At 34.1% G+C, this 19,662-nt stretch overlaps 2 protein-coding genes across 2 annotated transcripts in view; both read right to left on the reverse strand.

Annotated features, from left to right (window-relative positions):
• Positions 1-2,813: 2,813 nt before the first annotated feature.
• Positions 2,814-19,662, reverse strand: part of LOC140865786 (serine/threonine protein phosphatase 2A 55 kDa regulatory subunit B beta isoform-like) — a 30,223-nt gene continuing 13,374 nt past the window's right edge. The window contains exon 5 of the mRNA XM_073270557.1: positions 2,814-2,878. The gene's annotated coding sequence lies outside the window, so the exon portion shown is untranslated. The remainder of the gene's footprint in view (positions 2,879-19,662) is intronic.
• LOC140865785 (serine/threonine-protein kinase-like protein At5g23170) overlaps positions 18,308-19,662 on the reverse strand; it is a 53,165-nt gene continuing 51,810 nt past the window's right edge. The window contains exon 6 of the mRNA XM_073270556.1: positions 18,308-18,777. Coding sequence (XP_073126657.1) covers positions 18,461-18,777 — 317 coding nt within the window. The 3' untranslated portion in view covers positions 18,308-18,460. The remainder of the gene's footprint in view (positions 18,778-19,662) is intronic.

The following is a 19,662-nucleotide window of genomic DNA, read 5'->3' on the forward strand; positions in this document are numbered from 1 at the left end:
ATACAGCTTCAAAGAGATTCCGAGGAAAGGGTCAACCTTCGAGACCTTCTATGATGGATACAGAGTACTCTTTGGGTGATGACAGTGATAATGCTGATTACAAGCTTATACATCGCAAAAGAGGAAAAGCTAGTGCCATGGAACCCTCTGTTCCAACCATCCCTGTTCCGTTTGAAACTGAGAAAAAATCAAAGGGGAGTTCATCATCTGACAGTGCATCCACCGAATCAGAAATTCCATCTGTTGCTGCTGTTGTTTAGAAAGATGTTTCTGCATCCATTCCTGTTCCTGAGGAACCATCATATACTGCTCCTATTCTGTCTGATGATGAGGAGATGTCGATAGCCGAGTTCATGGCTAAAAAGAATAAGTCTGCAAGCAAGAAGCCTACGTCTGCTGCTACAGCTCCTATTCATGAATTTGATGATGAACCAGATGAGAAGATGCTCAAGGAATTTGCTGATAACCGCCCACAACCTTCTGAAAGTTCCAGCTCTGATTCGAGTAAAGGTTCATATGCTGAGGAGGAATTGGAAGAAGAGTCAGTTTCTGATGACTCTGATGAAAATAAGAAGGTGCTAAGGATGGTGTTGCCGACACCCTGGACAACACCTTGGGTGAAGACTATCGGGTAAATGAGTCTTATTCCTCTGCTTTTTATTCCAAGGAGATTGCTGACTGCTGGGATAAATATGCTGATAGAGAGTTTCTTGAGGAACACAATATTGATTTAGAAAGCTATCAAGCTCAGAACATGGTGAAGTTATTTGAGGTAAGGAACATGTTGTCCACTATTACCACTGCTGGTCCATATTGCAGGACACTTGTTCGTAAATTTTATTGCAACCTCACTGAAGCCGTGAAAGATCCCAGATATGTCAAGTATGGTAAAGTGTATGTGCGAGGACAGATTTTCTCATTTAGTCCTGCTGTGATTAATAATTTCTTGCGAACACTGACTGTTGATGATGCTACTCTGCCTTCTTTGGATGAGATGACCTCTGTCATCACAGGTGGTCAGGTCACTGCATTTATCTCACATCCTAAGAAATTGCAGGCTGCCAAGATCACTTCTCTATACTCTGTTCTACACAAGACCGCTGTCAAGACATGGACTCCATCTGGAAATTCCACTGTTGTGACAAAGCACCAGGCTCCAGTCTTATATGCCATTGGAACATGAGCAAATTTCAACTATGGCCGACTTATGTTTGACACAGACATGGCCTTTGCAGATTGTGCTCAACCAACATTGAAGTTGCCTTATCCATCCCTAATCTATTCTATGATGTTGTCTCGAGAGATTGAGAATGATGATGATGAGCTACATACTGAGTCTGGGGAATTACTAAAGATCGCACCTGCTTTACTCAAAGGAAATAGGAAGATAGACTTTCCTTGGTCTGATTCAGATGTTGTCGCAGGTGTTGTGGCAGGTGCTGCCAACACCTTCTCTGCCACTACTGTTTTTTTACTCCCTACTGCTGCTGAAGATATTGATCCTACCTTTATTCAAGATCAACTGTTGCATGCTGAGCAGAAGATTACACAAGCGAAGGATGATCTAGCCTATTACGAAGGGTTGAAAGCTCACTATGAGTCTCTCTTAAGTGGAGCTGGCCCTTCTGAACAAAAAGGGGGGAGAAGAAAGTGAAGCTGAAGAGGCTGAAGCTGATGACTCATCCGAGAGCAATCAATTTTAGTTTTGTTTATTTTGGTTTTGCTAGTTTAGTTTACATTTTTTTGTTTGGTCTTAGGTATTGTGTTTTTTCTTTGATCCTAATCAAAACTGTTTTTTTTTATGTTAGCTCTGATATGATTTCTTGTTTCTGTTTCTCCTTGCACTTATGTTTTTCTGATTTGAAGTGTTGTAGCTAGATGTTGCCAACATCTCGTGACAACACCTCTGATTATACTTAGGGGGAGAATCTATTAAGGGGGAGTTTTGATTAAGGTGGAGTTTAGTTGATCTGTTTGTGAATTAAATGTGTTTTGTCCAAAAAAGGCAAAAATGGGGAGATTGAAAGGAATATTTTATTTCTTAAAATCATCTTATTTTGAAAAAGATTTTATTTAATATCTTTTTCCTTTCTTGAACATGAAGTAATTTTAAATAAGTTATTTACTTCCTTGTTTAACTTGATTTGAGATATGATTAATTTTATCATAATATTTATTATCTTATCTCTAATGATTTAATTCCTTTGATTTGATCAAAAAGAAACAAGATCTAGAGTCCTATGTCTACAAGAAAATAACTACAAGGAATGATTCTAGTCTATATATTGGAAATAAAGACCGATTAATTAAGAGGAACGATATAGCTTCAAAATACGTACGTTGAGAAGGAGCTGAAGATTTGTCTGAAGCTTTGATCGGTCGTCATAACTTGAAGCCTTGAAAAACACTCGAAGATTGGTGATCAAGAAGTGTGCTGCTCGTGTGAATTTTGGCTTCAACATTTTTTTTTCTCCTTACTTCGTTTTCGTTATTCTATTCTATATAGAATGTTTTAGGAGAACTTTTTACTATTTATTTTCTCACTTGTTTTGATAAATTGATTTTTACAATAATCACTAGTTTTAGGGTTTGTAAAACTCTTTGAAAGTTTTCTAGTGAAGTTTTGCCCTGAGGCGCTGCAAGAGTATTTTATACTCTTGCTTAAATCATTTGAGTATGTTTATTGGTTGCTTGTTTATTTTATTTACGTTTTAATTATATTTTGCTGTAAATTACTCAAGGTGTTATTGTAGGTGTTGTCAACACCTTGTGACAACACCTCAAACAGTTTATGTGCAACCCAATTCCCTTACACAATCAAATTGATAACATTTGTATGTGATCTTATCTCGGGAACCCTCAATAGATTGAGCTCATCCTGTGATGACACACGCATTCAATATTATCATGGAAAAGGTAGGATCATGCCCTTTGAGTTATACATACATACATGGATTCGAGTTGGCTGAAGCATTCCTACGTCTTGACAAGCACATCCCGACGCCCCGATTCATCATGGATAGTCCCTCGGTGAAGCATTCCCAACACTGTGTAGCATACAAAAGTAGTAGATTTGAGACAATCAGTCATCTTCATCAACTCATCGAAGCTGTAATGCTTGACCCCGCCATCCAAATCCCGTGCTCGAACGATTGGAAAACTGCATTTTTTTGCATCGTTCAAAATTAATTACAAAGTAGAGAGAAAGCGGGACGGACGAATCTAATTACCTTTGGTTTTGGTATGCATCAAAAATATCTGGATGAAACTCGTAAACATGACGAAGTAAATAAGGCGGTCGAGGGCGGATCATATCTTTCTGGAAGCAATAAGACTTCCAAGGTGCTGATTTCAACCTCTCCATAAACGATGACTCATTTTCATCTTCCTCCTTCGGAGTTGAATTCAAATCCATACCTGCGTTTCCCTTTTCCCCTTTCCGCTTCGCATCTACTTTGGAGGGAAAATTGGGGAAAGGGAGTCCTCCCTAATTTATTTTAAAAAAGGGATTCGTATATCGATTTACCATTTTGTTCTTTTGTTTAACTATTATTGTATATTTTAACATATTTTTTTAATTTTAAATTATTTGCTCTCTTCATTTTCTTTTCTCTCACTTTTCCTCTCTTTCCCCTAAACATGCGTTATCAGACCCAATCACAAGTGCTTGAGTTTGACCAAAATTGGTTAAACCGCAAGCACAAGTGTTTGGGTTGACCTAAGAAGTTTTTGCAGCGCGCTGCGAAAAGAAGCAATGCGTGCCGCAGAAAATACATGCACACAAAAATCAGGTGTCATTAAATTCAGGATGCGAAACATAATGAGTTAGGCTGATTATCAATATTATAATACAGTTTTTTGTAAAACATTTATTTGTATTTTTAACTGATCTGTTTGTCAAGAAAAATTAGGTAGTGAAATAATTTTTTCGCTGTCAATTTCACAAGTTTGACCAATATTTACATAATTTTGATCCGTAATTACATAATTTTGACCAATGTTGATAGTACATGTTGCAACATATGGATCCACTATTTCACAAGTTTGTTTTATAATCGTATACATTTTAACATATGGATCCACTAATTTCACAATTTTGACCGATAATTACATAATTTTGACACGTAATTACATAATTTGTCCAATGTTCATTGATAATTGTACATGTTTTAACAATTTATCCACTAATTTCACGAGTATGTTTTATATTCGTACATGTTAACGTATGAATCCGCGAATTTCACATGTATGTTTTAAAATTATACTTGTTTTAACATATGAATCCGCTAATATCACAAGCATATTGACATATAATCGTATATATTTTACAATATGAATCCGTTAATATCACAAATATATTCTATAATCGTACATGTTTTTAAAATATGAATCCATAATTTGACAAGTATGTTCTATAATCGTATATATTTTAACATATGAATGAAACAACTCGATCTAATAAAATACTAGAAATTTTTTTAAATAATAATAATAATAATAATAATATTCCCATACATATATGTATAAACACTTAAAATAAACATTAATTAAAACTTGATATAAATGATGTTCAAAATACTTAATAAAATTCTCGAATCATGCAGTAATAAATTAATATCTCAACTAAAAATCCATAAACCATACATCCATAATAAAATAATATCTTCAACCACCAAAAACGTGTAAATGCGAAAAACTTGTTTTAAAGTACTGATAAAATATCATGACATAAAGCACGGATAGCATCGGTCACGGGTGCCGTATGCGTGTGAACTCATAGGCCCTCACCGCCGGTCGGAGCAACCGTGTCATCAACTATACCATCATACTCACCTGCATCATATAAGCATAGTAAGCCTAGAGGCCCAACATGTTTTATCTCATAATAACAAAGTTTAAAATCATGCAAACACATAATCATACTAATACATATAATTTACATGAACATGCATGCATGATCTTGAAAATAATGCATCATAAATATCTGTCATCATCACTCCATACATATATCATACATAGCATAATTGAGCATGTCATAATCATAAAAACTAGGTATGTCATATCCATGAATATGACTAATAATTGTGCCGACTGATCAGCCTAAAAGAACCAACGTACGTGGCGGTGAATAAATCACCTCTATGCCGATAGTAGAACTACCTCTGAGCCGGTGGTAAACAACCTCTATGCCGTCACATTACTTCAATTTTCATAAAAATATTTTTTATGCTCAATTCTCAATCATTAACACATCATAAAAATATTTCATGTATGCATGCACTTAAAATATGTCCGTAATATATATTTAATTAATTTTCATAATAAATATACTAATACTTAAAATAAACTTCATGCATAAATAAATTAAATATATATTCCGGACTTAGTTATTTTCCATGGGATTATCCAGATTGCTGGTCCCCTAAAATTAAGCTCATAAATTCTAAGACTGGCCCATTAGCTTAGTTTAAGCCCAAATAGCATATTTAAGTCCTATATAAAATTCTTGGCTCAATAACTAGCACAAGCCCAATATAAACAACTGAAGGACCCAAATATTACAGACTGACCCAATAATTTCTATTGGCTTTCAAGCCCGTGAAAATTATCGGACTCACTTAAATAAATATTTTAAGACTTAAATAAATATTTTAAAAGCCCAAATAATATTTATAATAATTAACTTGGCCAAAAAATAACACTTAATCTAATAATTAAAAATAAAAATACCCAAGCCCGACTAACATAACCCGGACCCAAACCCAAATAACTTGACCCGACATATTTTAGACCCAGCCCGAAACCAACATGCACAGCCTGTTTCCCTAACTCCCCCAAAACCTGCGCAGACCACTCTTTTTTTAGCGGCATCGGCCGCCTTGCTCCGGCCACCACCGGCCAGAGTACCACCACTTACGTCTAGCCAACATCAAGACCTTTCCAAAAAAACAACCAAAACCGTGACCTATACTGCACAAACGACCCAATCTTCCAAGAACCCTAGTCCTAGCTGTGCCCTGGGCGCAACCCTCACATTTCGGCCGTTCGGCCGCCTAGATCCGGCCATCACTGGCCGGGCAACTATCGGTAAAACCTTCCCCTATGTCTTAGGGTTCTAACAGAACTAGAATCACCCTAAAACATGCTCTGTGGACCAAGAACGAGCCAATCTCCCAACCTCGCTCAACCTGCGCGATCTGCTGTGCATCAGAAGCTATGGCTTCGGTTCCAGCCCAGCCCATTCCATACCCAAACCCTGATCAAGCTCGACCCTAGGGACCCTAAGACAACACCTGAGCCATGTACCAGCAACCTTGGACAAGCCATATAAAAAAATGTGAATATTAAGCCATTAAGAAGGCAAAAACGTGAACTGCTCATGCATGTGGCATCTTTTCTTCATCTAAAACACATACTCAATGCAAGATCATTCAAAACATGGCAAAATCAGTATAATACACTTATATGGTGAGCAAAAAGAGAATTCAAACATGCCTTCGATTTTTATTTGATGCTTTAATGCGTGTACGAACTCTGGGACGACGGATCTACAAAAACTCAATAAAATTTCTTGAAGTCGGCTATGGAGTCTTGTGTTTCTGCTGGAAAAATGTGGGGGAAGGTGGAAGAATATGGAGGAGGCGGCTAGAGGAGAAACGTGAGATAGAGAGGGATTTAGGGTAGAAAATTTAAGATAATTACATATATTAAGATAATTAGTTTTTATATCTTAATAATACATTTAATAATAAAAATATAATTCTGATAAAACTTAACCCAAATCCCAAAATTACATAATAAGAAATTTTTAAAAGTTAATAAAAGTCATTAAAATGACTTATTTTGGGTAAAAATGGGCACATATATTTATATAATAATAAATACTATAATTTTTCATGAAACAATATCTTAAAATAATATTTTAAGGCTCCTAAAAATTCTCATAAAATATTTTGGATGAAAAACTAATATCTCGTCCGTCCACGGTCCCGTTTACACGATAAAATTAATCATTTACTAAAAAATCTAAAAATTTCATAATTGCTCGTTAAATATTAAAATAAACTTTAAATCATGCATATAATTCACATAATATCACATAAAATTATTTAACCCAAAATTTTAATTTTTAAAATAATTATTTTCTTAATAATGCATGTGAATTTACGTAATCGAATTTCCGGGCGTTACAATGAATCCATAAATTTCACAAGTTTGATCGATAATTACATAACTTTGACTCATAATTACACAATTTTTACCAATGTTGACCTATAATCGTACATATTTTAACATATGAATCCCCTAATTTGACAATTATGTTCTAAAATCATACATGTTTTAACATATGAATCCACGAATGTATGATGAATTTAGATCCCAGATTAAACAATATGTTATCCTATTTCTAATGTGTAATATGTTTAACAATGATAGATGACCAATAATTTCATTACTCTTTTTAATTGTACAGTGAAGATTCATGAGCATTTGTCATAATATAGCTTTTCCAAGCACATCGATCACCTGATATTAAAGTTAGATGATAGACTTGTAACTGAGTTTATATTTTTTTTAGCCAGTAATATGTTTGATAATTGATGGACATTGTTTAATTTGTTTTGATATTTAGTTTTTTTAATTTCAAATTGATGAATTTAAGGTTTGATATATGATTAAGAAATATGATTTCTAATTCTTAATTTCTAGAGATCACACCAGATTCCTCTAAACTCTCCGGAGATCTTAGAGAAATTCAAAAAATGGTACAATATTACAGTAATCAGCTGTATGAAATACCTCGACAGATTGGAGAAATCCTTAAAAAACAAGAAGAAATTCTTGTAACTCTAAAGGATCTTCAAACTAAAATTATAAATCTAGAACATACTTCTGGTTCTAAAAAGGGAAATACAGGAGGAAGGTTACCACTCTCGTTTGGTACCGAACCTCTGTTACATCAGAAAGGTAAAACCAAAATAGTTCAAAAACCTTTAACTGATGATGAATTGATGATTAATCTTATAAAGACAGTATCAGAGAAAAACAATATCTGATGACTACTTTAGAAAGATTAAATCTCGAGGATCTACAAGATCTTGCGGATTCTTTTTCGAATCTTAAAGTAGTAGATCTAAAAATGAATTCTCCTGAGGGTGAACAACCCATAGGGAATCCCCCGAGATATGTGGTTAAAACAGAAGAAACACATAGTGAGTTCCATGTTGGAGAAAATTCACATACAGCAGGAACCAGGTCAAGAAGGAGTAATATACCAATACATCAAACTTCTTATGGAAAAACCGTTTTAGACCCGATACATCCTTATGGGGTTATGTTAAACCTGGATGTTCTGGACTTCAAAAACAGAGAAGATCTCATAGATGATTGGACATCAGCTATGAGAATAGCAGCAGGAACTTTAGATCTCAATAAAGAAGGATTTATCAAACTTCTGAAAATGAGTCTAATGGGATCTGTCAAGATAGCTTGGGAAATTACCATGCCACAAACCAAGGAATCAATCTTAGCAGGAGAATCACTTAGCGAGATTGGAGGAAGAATGACCACCCTTTTTAAAGCACAATTCATAGGAGTAGACTATTTCAATAATCAAGATACAGAAAAAAAAAAAAAAAAAAAAAGAAGATATACTCAAGCTATGTATAGCCTCGAGTTACATGATATCTGTTTAGTTGATGAATATATTATGTTATTCACCAAATACAGATGGAATTCGGGAGTTGAAGAAAATGTAGCCATTCAGCTATTTTTAGCAAAAATGCCAAGCCCATGGAGAGAAATGCTGATAAAAGAATACGTTCCAGGTAATCTTGATACTTTGGCAAGATGCACCTCTTTTTTGAAAGGAAAATTGGCGGAATGGTGTCATATGACAGCATTACAGAAGAACTACAAGAAAATAAGGGGTATTAACAAGCATACTCCTCTATGTTGTAGAGAAAATGATCTCCCTACGGTTATAGGGAATAAATCACAGGGATTTAAAAGGAAGAAATTCAAAAATAATCCCTACAATAAAAGAATGAAAAGTTCTTGGAAACCAAGAACATTTTTGTCCAAACAAAAGGCCAGATCTTATAGATCAGGTAGAAGAAGTGGACCTACAAGAACATCCCCGGCAACAAACTCATCACAAGGAAGGGGAAGAACACCATCTAGAAGAACTTTTAGAAGAACTCATACGAGAGCAAGTGAAAGTTTCAAGGATTGCAACTGCTGGACATGTGGAGCAAGAGGACATATATCTACAAACTGTCCAGAAAACGAGAAAAAAGGGAGTTAAACTCTTTGAAGCAACACCAGATATGGATGATGCGGTATTCTTTCAAGATCTAGTCCAAGTACATCAATTTGAAGATATCCCCTCAGATGAAAGTATATACGAAGAAGAGATATTGTTTAGCCAACATGAATCTGAATCAGAATCAGAATCAGAATCAGAATCAGAATAAAGAAGAAGTGTTTCGACACGAAACACAAGAAAGTTTGGCTGGATTTTTTAGACAAACCACGATATCTCATAATATGGTCCAAAGGATTATGAGAGAAAATCCAACATTACAGAAGTACCAAGGATTTTCGGCAGGACAAGTAGAGAGGGTCTTAAGCAACCTAGGGCTAAGACAAAGAAGACATCATTTGATTTACAAAGTATCCAGAAGGGAAATGGAAATCCCGATGGAGTTAACAAGTAATCAAATAGAGATGCAGTTAATTCCTTTTGAAGAAGTAAGAGAGGAATTGCAAAAGCTGAAAAGTGAGGTAGCAAGAACGATGTCTTGGATTCATATTAGAGCAATCCAAATAATGATCAAGGCAAATTTAAAGAAGGAATAGATTCACCCATAGATATTGTAGTATGTGATAAAAGAATGAGGAATATCCAAGATGCTGTTCTGGGTACGATCTCAGGAAATCTATGTGTAGGAAAAATTGTAGGAGTAATTTATCCAAGAATAGCCTACAATTTAGCTGACAGAGACTTTAGTCGAGCCTTGACGTTGCATCAAAACTTCAAGGAAAAAATATTAATAAAGGAAGGTAATAGACCATATTCTATTACTTATCAAATTTCATATGCTCTTTTTAATACGCATCATTCTGAATTATTTATTGGAAATGAGTTTATTAAAATTCCAGAAATCTTTGAAAAAGTTGCTCAAGCAATATACCCGAAAAAAATCGAGTTTCCTTTAATTCAGGAAACAGACATTCAAATACAAGATAAACCGATTCTATACAGAGATCTAAAAATAGAACCCCGAAGGTTATCTTTCCAAGGTGACCGAATGACAAGTCGAAGGTGGGAAAAATCTCCTATTCAGAAAATTCCACCAGAAGAAAAGGAGTTTTCAATAATAGGAAAACTTAGATCTCCAGAAGGATGAAAAGAAGTCAAAATAGTATTCGAAATTACAAGTCACAGGAACCAATTTCCTTGTAACTCGATTTACTAATTAATAAATATTGGAGAATTGAAAGTTCAAATCTGTGGAATTCCTGGAAAAGAAGTGGATCAGCTCATTCTTGGCCTAGAGTTTCTGGAGGACCATAAACCATGAAAACGCCTTGAAAAAAGAATAGAGTTTATGGCAAAAGAAAAGACTTGAAGGATACAATAAGAATTCTACGAGATGAAAAACCAATAGAATTGGATAAGGAACAATCCCTTAATCAGATTCGAAAACTCTGTTTACAAACAGAGGAAGAAGCAATTGTTGAAATTAGAAAGTCATGAACATGATTTACTAGAACGCATTGAAGAAGTAGAAATGAGTAACCATACTCTACCTTCTGAGGCCTTAGGAAAACTAAAGGTAAATAGTCTTAATCGGATTACTGAGTTACAACACAGTCTGTTAAAAATGGCGGGGCCATTTAGTAATCCCTTTGAAAAATGACAACAAGTCCTTTCTCCATATACATTCCAATAGGGATGTTGTATGAACAATATAAGGCTAAATATTTTGCAGCTTATATTGACTCGGGAGCAGGAATTTGTACAGCAAAAAGAGGAGTCTTCCCTGAAGAATGTGAAGAAGAATTGCCAAAAATTGCTGGACGAGATTTCTCTCTCAGAATTTTAATTCTTTTCAAAGGAATAAAACAAGCAGAGATCCTTATAGGAGGAGCAGGTCAAACACCTTGGTACAAGGTAAAGACACCACCAATCTATTTTCATGATACATGAGCTGATATCCTGTTAGGAAATAACTTCTTACAAATGTTTAAGAAGTACACACAAGACAATAAGTCAAAAAGACTTATGTTCACTACAATTTGTGATCATAAAATTATCGTTCAACGACTCAAGGTTACTTTTTATCGACAAATACCGCTAATATTTTGCAGCCAGCATGGTGATAAATGACAACTTTTTCATCCAAAAATGAAAGATCCAAGAAGGTTTGGAGAAACTATGTTAAAAATAACAATAGAACAAGAACTCCAAACAGAGGATATGGAGCTTCTCAAAGTAACTCTAAATCACAGAGACATAGAGTTAGAAAATAAAGTATCCCTTGAAGATGTCAAAAAGAGGCTCAAAGAAAGTTACAACGAGCATCCTTTGGCATGGTGGGATAGAAATCAACTCAAAGCCAGTCTTACTCTAAAGGAAGGTAAAGAGTAAGAATTCGTCAGATATAAGCCTATCCCAATGAACATAACAAATCAAAGGGATATGAGAATGATTATCAAGGAACATTTGGACCTTGGTCTAATCAAAGAAGGAGTTTCACCATATAGCAGCCCAGGTTTTCTGGTCAAAAATCATGGTGAAATAAAAAGAGGAAAACTCAGGTTAGTTATTAACTACCAAGGTATTAATAAAATCCTGGAATTTGATGGGTACTTCATACCCAGTAGAGAACATCTAATTAGCTGTGTACGAAATGCTAGAGTATTTTCAAAATTTGATTGTAAGTCTGGATTTTACCAGATTCGAATGAAAGAAGGAAGTAAGAAATTCACAGCCTTCTCTACACCACAAAAACATTATATCTGGGAAGTTATGCCTATGGGATTGGCTAATGCACCCCAAATATTTCAAAGAAAGATGGATAATCTTTTTAAAGATTATTTCAACTTCATTTTTGTTTATATTGATGATATTCTTATAGCATCAAAAAACATAGATGAACATATTAAACATTTAGATATTTTCTCTAAAATTTGTACACAAGAAGGACTGGTTTTATCTGAAAAGAAAGCAGCCATAGCAACAAGGAAAATTGAATTCTTTGGAATTGAGATTGATGAAACTGGAATAATTCTACAACCTCATATTGTGAAAAAGGTAAAGAATTTTTCAGATAAACTCAAAGATATAAAACAACTCCAAAGTTTTTTAGGAGTAGTTAATTTTGCAGGGATGTTCATAAACAATCTGGCAATGTATAGAAAGGTGTTTAGTCCTTTGTTAAAAAAGGATGCAAGGTTTATATGGACCGATGAATATACTAAAGGGGTGAACCAATTAAAGAAGATATGTAAGAATCTCCCAAAAATGGCTATATCCGTGGATGAAGATGATCTGGTGTTATTTACAGACGCAAGTGACGAATGGTGGGCAGCAGTTCTTACTAAGATCACTCCGGATGGAGAAATACCATGCAGATACTGTAGCAGTCTTTTTTTAGAATCTGAGGCTATCAGATGGCATATCAACGAAAAGGAATTTTATGCAGTTAAAAGGGCTTTCGAAAAATGGCCATTATTTTTACTTGCTAAAAAATTCACTTTGAAGGTTGATAACACTCAGGTAAAAGCTTTCCTAAGGAATAAGATTGAATCTAAACCTGAGAAGGCTAGGTTATTAAGATGGCAAGCTTTATGTCAAAATTATATTTTTGATATTGTTATTATTAAATCTCATGTAAATATTCTTGCAGATTTCTTAACAAGAGATGGAAGGTAGTGACGTAGATTCCATCATGAAAATGCAGAGGCATCTCAGGAAACACCTTGGGTTGCTTCAAACTGAGTTCAACCAACTTGTCATAAGTGTAGATATGGCGGGCAGGTTACAACAAGCTGATCGGATCAAAGTATCCAATCGAATCACAGGATGTATGCAAACTCAAACTCAACTATGGGATGCTATTCAAGGGCCAATTATGCGTGCCATAGAAAAACCACTGGTTTCTCAAAAATAAAAAATACAGCCACCGGTTATAAAACAATATGTTGAGGATTTTAATACTCAAGAAACAAGCACTAATCTATCATCAGCTTTTGATGATCTAGATAAATCAACAATTGATGAGGATAACTCATCAAGTCAACCCTCCGCCTCTGGGGTAAAAGAGGAAGAGATCAATCTTAGGCCCCACACTGACAAGGGCAAATCTAAGATTGATACTAACCCATCTATAATTTCTCCATTTCAGGTTTATCAACAAAGATGGGAGAAATTAAGTACAAGAAGTGAAATCAACCCGATCACTTGCAGGGTTGATGTTGCAGGAATATATCCAAGGGTTTGGCTAAAAAACAATGTCAATCCTAAGGATGTAAAGCTATGGTATGAATTTGGGGCTCTAGCCTCAGTTTATACAACTTCACCAGGCTTCCAAAAAATATCACAACTACCAAAATGGATTCAGGAAGCAGTCCAAGAAACATGGGCAAATAATGATCATTTGTCCAGAGAAGATGTGCTCGAGTTATACTTCTTTAGTGCTGCTCCAGAACCAACAGGGAAAGGATCACACGAGCCCTTTCATTTCATCAAGCTAAGGAGACCTGACATGAATAATCAAAGATTTATCAAGGATCCTATATCTGAAGAAATACCATTGGTGTCCACCTTTGGAGAAAATGAAATTTTAACCAGAAGGGCATGGGGTATTTGGGTTTGTCTCACCGAGATAGATAAGGTCAAGTTTTCGTTCAAATTTTATCAAAATTCTGTGAACGGATCATTCCTGTTAAACACAATGACAGGAAAAACTATGGCTTTTGCGGAAGAACTCTTCGAAAAGAAGAGAAACTTTTTGTGGAACAACAAGCTGCCGGGGAGTAAAGAAACTCGCCGAAAATTTTGTAACATGGCTCATATCGGAAGATGGTCAGAGAATATCTGCCCAGAATGTCCAAACCAGAAGGATCCAGAATTCGGAAAAACCTTCAAACCCCGAACGGATCGAAAAGATTTTTCCGAGACAAGCAAAGGTGGACAGGGACCACCAAAACCGCGTTTTCCCAGGGGCCCACTGCAAAAGCAAAAGATGCCCCGACAACAATAAAGAAGGCATGTGAGGAGAATAAATTCAAAAGAAAAAGTCAAGCATGTGACTCCACTAGTAAAAGATGTCATCGAGCATGTGACTCCCACTAGCAAAAGATGCCATCAATAATGGCATAAAGAATTCAAGACAGCTGTAAGATTTCCTGAAGTTTCTCGGTGAAACGAGTGGAACTTCGGCTATAAATACCGAATTTTAAGGAAGCTGAAGACATCGATCATTTTCTTCAGTTTTTTTACAAATAAAACATTGTAATATTTCTCTTTCTATTAAGTTTTACTTTTATGTATTTCAAGAACAAGACTACTATGAGTAGCTAAACAAGTTATCTCCTCTTTTTTAAAGGAGGTTGATTTATGTTATAATATGTTGTCTGAATAAATTTCCAAAGCTCTTCTCTATCATGTTATTTTATTTAAAAAATTAAGCTTTTACTATACGCCCTAAGGTAGAAAACAAAATAGGGCTGTGCTAGCTGCTGCTGACGGAGTTTGTGTCAGGAACCATCAGTTGCGATCGCGTGGTTTGGTTGTGAGGAACAACCTGTAAAACCCGGTGGACATAACCCTGCAATAGTGTGATCAAAGAGGTATTCTGCTTTAATTTACTGACGAAAGCATGATGGGATTAAGCCTTTAAATTTTAAATAGGGAAATAAAGGGTAGAATGAGCATTATTTAGTTTTAAGGACAAATTCAAGAAACTATTTAATGAATCAGGGATATATTTGGAACATGAAAAGTGAAAGGGATATAATACGGAAAATGAAAAAGATACAGGGATATATTTAGGAATTGTCCCTTAGTATCCACAATTTATAACATTATATCCGTTATTTTCACGATTATGCTATATGATTATACATGTTGTAACATATTAATCGATTGATTTCACGATTATGTTATATGATTATACATATTGTAACATATCAATCAACTAATTTCACGATTTTGTTATATGATTATACACATTTTAATATAAGAATCAACTGATTTCACTATTATGTTATATGATTATACATATTTTAATATAAGAATCAACTGATTTCACGATTGTGTTATATGATTATACATATTATAACATATTAATTGACTAATTTCACGATTATGCTATATGATATATATATATTGTAACATATCGATTAATTTCATAATTATGTTATATAATTATACATACTTTAATATAAGAATTAACTGATAACGATTATGTTATATTTATATATTTTTTTAAAATAAATACAATACATACTCTACGGTCAACCAAAAAAATATTGGTCTACCCATGGTTGACCATGGTCTACCAAGAGAATTCTAAGTCTACCATAGTTTATCCAGAACTCTGGGTTTTTGAGTCGACTCATGGAGATTTCTTGGCATGGTCTACCAATGGCAGAATTGTCTACCCATTGCGGAAAATTAGGACAACTCGCAGCAGGAATCAAATAAAGTGATTAATTAGTTTAACTAATAAAAATTTGATTTTAATTCTAAGTTAAATGAGTCAACTACTTTTTTTCAAAAAAAAATAAGTCAAAGTCTTTTTTTAAAAAAATTTCTTATAAACTAATCCTACTTTTCTAATCAGCCCCTCCTTTGGATGTAAAAATGGCGGACGAGGGAAATTTTGGAAAAAAAGATCTGATTCTAAGTTATTTAAAAAAAATATCCACAAGTCAATTTACTTAATTATATCTCCTTGTATTTAATTTCAAATACACTTTATATATTGACACAAGTACTCGTTTTTTTTTTTTGAGCCAACAAGTACTCGTTTTTCAAACACTGACATTTGGTCTATTTTTTTTTTCTTTTTTTTAAGATTGACCTCCCCTAGTGCAATTCATATCACTTGGAGAGGTCAATTTTTTTATAAAAAATGTTGACCAAGATTAATTTTCAAATTTCCCGATTTCATTTTTCTGAAAAATGAAAATAATAAGATTTTCATGAAAATGAAATTATCATACAAGTTAAATGACAAAATTGAAAACAAAATACAAGTTATAAAACTATAAATGAAAATTTATCGAAACATGATAAAAAATTTGAAATATATGCAAATTACATTACTTTCACCGTTAATAAGATCAGTTTGAAAAATATGCAAATAATAGAACAAAAAATGTAGTTTCATTTTGATGTTTAAATAAAAATGAGATGGTGTCCTCTACCTTCCACAACTTAACAAGAATGTTCTATGGTTATTTTTTGGTTGTATTGAAAAGTTGATCGTTCCGCACCTCAAACATTAAAAATTTTAATAGCTTTAGTTTAAAGATCGTATAGTATATTTTATATTGTTTGTGACCTTTTCAAAAAAGACAAAAAAAAAAATCCTTGTATGAAATATTTGCAAGAAATGAGATATCTGATAAAGGTTAAACAAGAGCCTTCCAAGTCAGGTCCTACAATTTATGTCATAACAAAATTTATTACAACATTCGTAAATTTCCCTCAATTATTATTAGTTATTTTATTATCTATTATATATATATATATATATATATATAATATAATATAAACGTAGAAAAAAATTTATTATCTAGAGCAATTTCTTTTAAACAAGTTCAAAACAGAGATTAAGAAATTATTTTTGAAGTATCCTTAATTCATCTCAATCATATGATTAATTATAAATAAAAATTATTCAATTATTAAAAACCTATTTCTTTCTTTGTTTAGTTATTGATCAATTAATAGAATTTTTTAGATCAAATTTGTGTCCCCTTATCTAAGCAAAAAATTAAAAATTGTTATGCTAAAAAAACAGTCTTCAAGATGTCCTCAAGATGTCCTCGTCCCACACTCTCAACTGATGTTAACCTGGCCTCATGTCAATCTTATAATACACTGAAGTACCTTGAAGCTGATCAAATAGATAACCAATGCGTTGCAGCGAATACTTATTCTTTATCGTTACTTGGTTCAACTTTCTGTAATTGATACATACGTATAAAACCATCATTTTCTTGACGGACAACACTGGAGCCCCCAAAGGCAAAATGCTCAGACGAATGTAACATTTGTCCAACAAATCCCACAACTGCTGTTGCAACTTTCCATCTCTGACAGTACCAAACGATAAGGTGCACGAAAAATCGGTGCCGAACCTGACACAAGCCGATCCCAAACTCAACCTCTTGGACCGGAGGAAACCCTGGAATCTAATCTGAAAAAACTTTTGAGTACTCGCAAACCATTGACAACTCCTCAAGAGTACTACTCTCTATGGACATGTCAATCGCATATGTAGTAGCCCAACATAATATAATCATGTGTATTGATAGTAAAGTTTATGGATAGATCGTATTTTATAAAAAGTTTATAGAAGATTTAAAATTTATGAGTAGTTTATATAAATCTTAAACACCAAATAAAATTTATTTTTTAAAAAACTTAAAGTCCATGAAATCTCATTAAATCTTAATATTTTTTGTAATAATTTAAATAAAATCCAATGAAATCTCATAAAATATTCATATTATTTAGAATCTCATTTTACCAAACATTGAAATCTCATCCAAATCATTGTGTTCACACACGGTAGGAAGTTCCACTCGTTGTGTCACTACGAATTTATAAAAATGCTTCTCATGATTATCGAAGTCATATACAGCTTTCGATGTACTAATTGTTTTAAATTCAATCAAGTATATGTTATTAAAGGACGCTGACAGTAATCGATTGATTCTCATATATAATATTATAGAAAGTGTTCTAAAGGACGATATGACCGTCTAAGTGGCGCTTAGATGCTAGATGATTGCTCGCCATTTCGATTTTTAGATAATTGTAGTTTTTGGGATTTATTGCGTTAGTTAGCCATATAGGTCACCTTATCGCCACCTAAAAGACTCAAAATCATCTTATAATGTTTTATGTTGTTTAAATTTTAATTTTAATTTTTTAGTATTCGAAGCACAATGAAAATAATCCACCGCGGGCAGTTGAACTCATCACTACCTATTAATAAGATAAGACGAACCACTTCTCCAACTGACAGATAACTCAACATTAATAGCAGGTCTAATTATGACATTATTTCATGCATAGAATATTGTGCTGGAGGAGATCCCTGTTAGGATACGACCTATACATGTTTTGATTGGCTAGAGGTTTCGAACAGAGCTTTCATCCGAATTTAATACATAAGGACCAAAAAAAAAAAAACACACTTATCCGAGAGAATCAGTAAGAGATCTTCTGTAGTTTGTTAGGAGGGAAATGCAGCATCAAGTCCTTCAACTCCCTAACAATGTCCCCTATAGTTGGCTGCTCATCCAATTTCACTTTCAAACAATCTATAGCCAGAGTAGTGATGCGCAAAGCGACCTTCTCATTTATGTTAAAAGAGTAGTCCACTGCTGAATTTTTGAGATCATAGTTGAGAATTATGGATTCATCCCATATTTCTAAGGGAAGGTCTGGGTATTGTTGTTTGTTGATGAGCTCCAGAAGTAGAATACCAAAAGCAAAAATATCACATCTCATGGACCAGGGTGGGCCTACAAACAAGAACTCCAAATGTGTTGGCATTGAAACATGGTTGGACTAATAATTGTGAATGCATCATTCCCAGGGATGTGATGGACGTAGAAAAAAAGGAAGGAGGATGTGTTGTGCTTTATCATTTAGTTGATGAAAGACTTGGATAATCAAATGCCTCTTACGTACTCTAGTATCTTAACAAAATCATAGAATGGTTAAACCTGAAAGGAACAAACTATGACCATCGGACAAACTCTACGATTTTGATACAAATGGTTGATTACGGATTTAAAGAATGAAAGAATGCCTTGACATGATAAATTATCCCCATCTATTGACATTTACACTAGTAGAATTTTCAGCTTTTACTTCGCCATCATTTACTTCGTCAATTAAGAATTACGAAGTAATATGTAACAATACACTTCAGTAATTAGACTGCCGAAGTAAAAACACACATTTTACTTCGGATTTTAAAAAACCCGGGCTTCACTAATAATTTTGTGTCATATTTTACTTCGGCATATTATATTTGATGAAGTATAAAGGTTAAAAAATAAAAATATAATGATACTTGCTGAAGTAAATAGATGAACAGATCCTTAATCTCCCATTCACCTTTTAACTTTCTTATATATTTTCTATCGTACGTACAGTGAAAAAAACCCATCGCCATCGATCTTATTTCTTCTTCAACCCTACGGCCGCCGCTTTGCATCTCCAGCCGTCCACCACCGCTAGGAACTGCTCGTCAATGCCGTAATTGGAAAGCCCAAGGTCTGAATCCTAGCAGCACTGGCCGGTTCCTCCAGGTTTGATGTCCATAGCCAGAGATCTATTTCTTGTTTTTCATTTTCTGTATTTCTCGCTAGTACCCGAGCAGCCACAATATTTGGCTCGTA

Source organism: Henckelia pumila, chromosome 4 (assembly GCF_033568475.1).
Source record: "Henckelia pumila isolate YLH828 chromosome 4, ASM3356847v2, whole genome shotgun sequence".
Lineage (NCBI taxonomy): Eukaryota > Viridiplantae > Streptophyta > Magnoliopsida > Lamiales > Gesneriaceae > Henckelia > Henckelia pumila.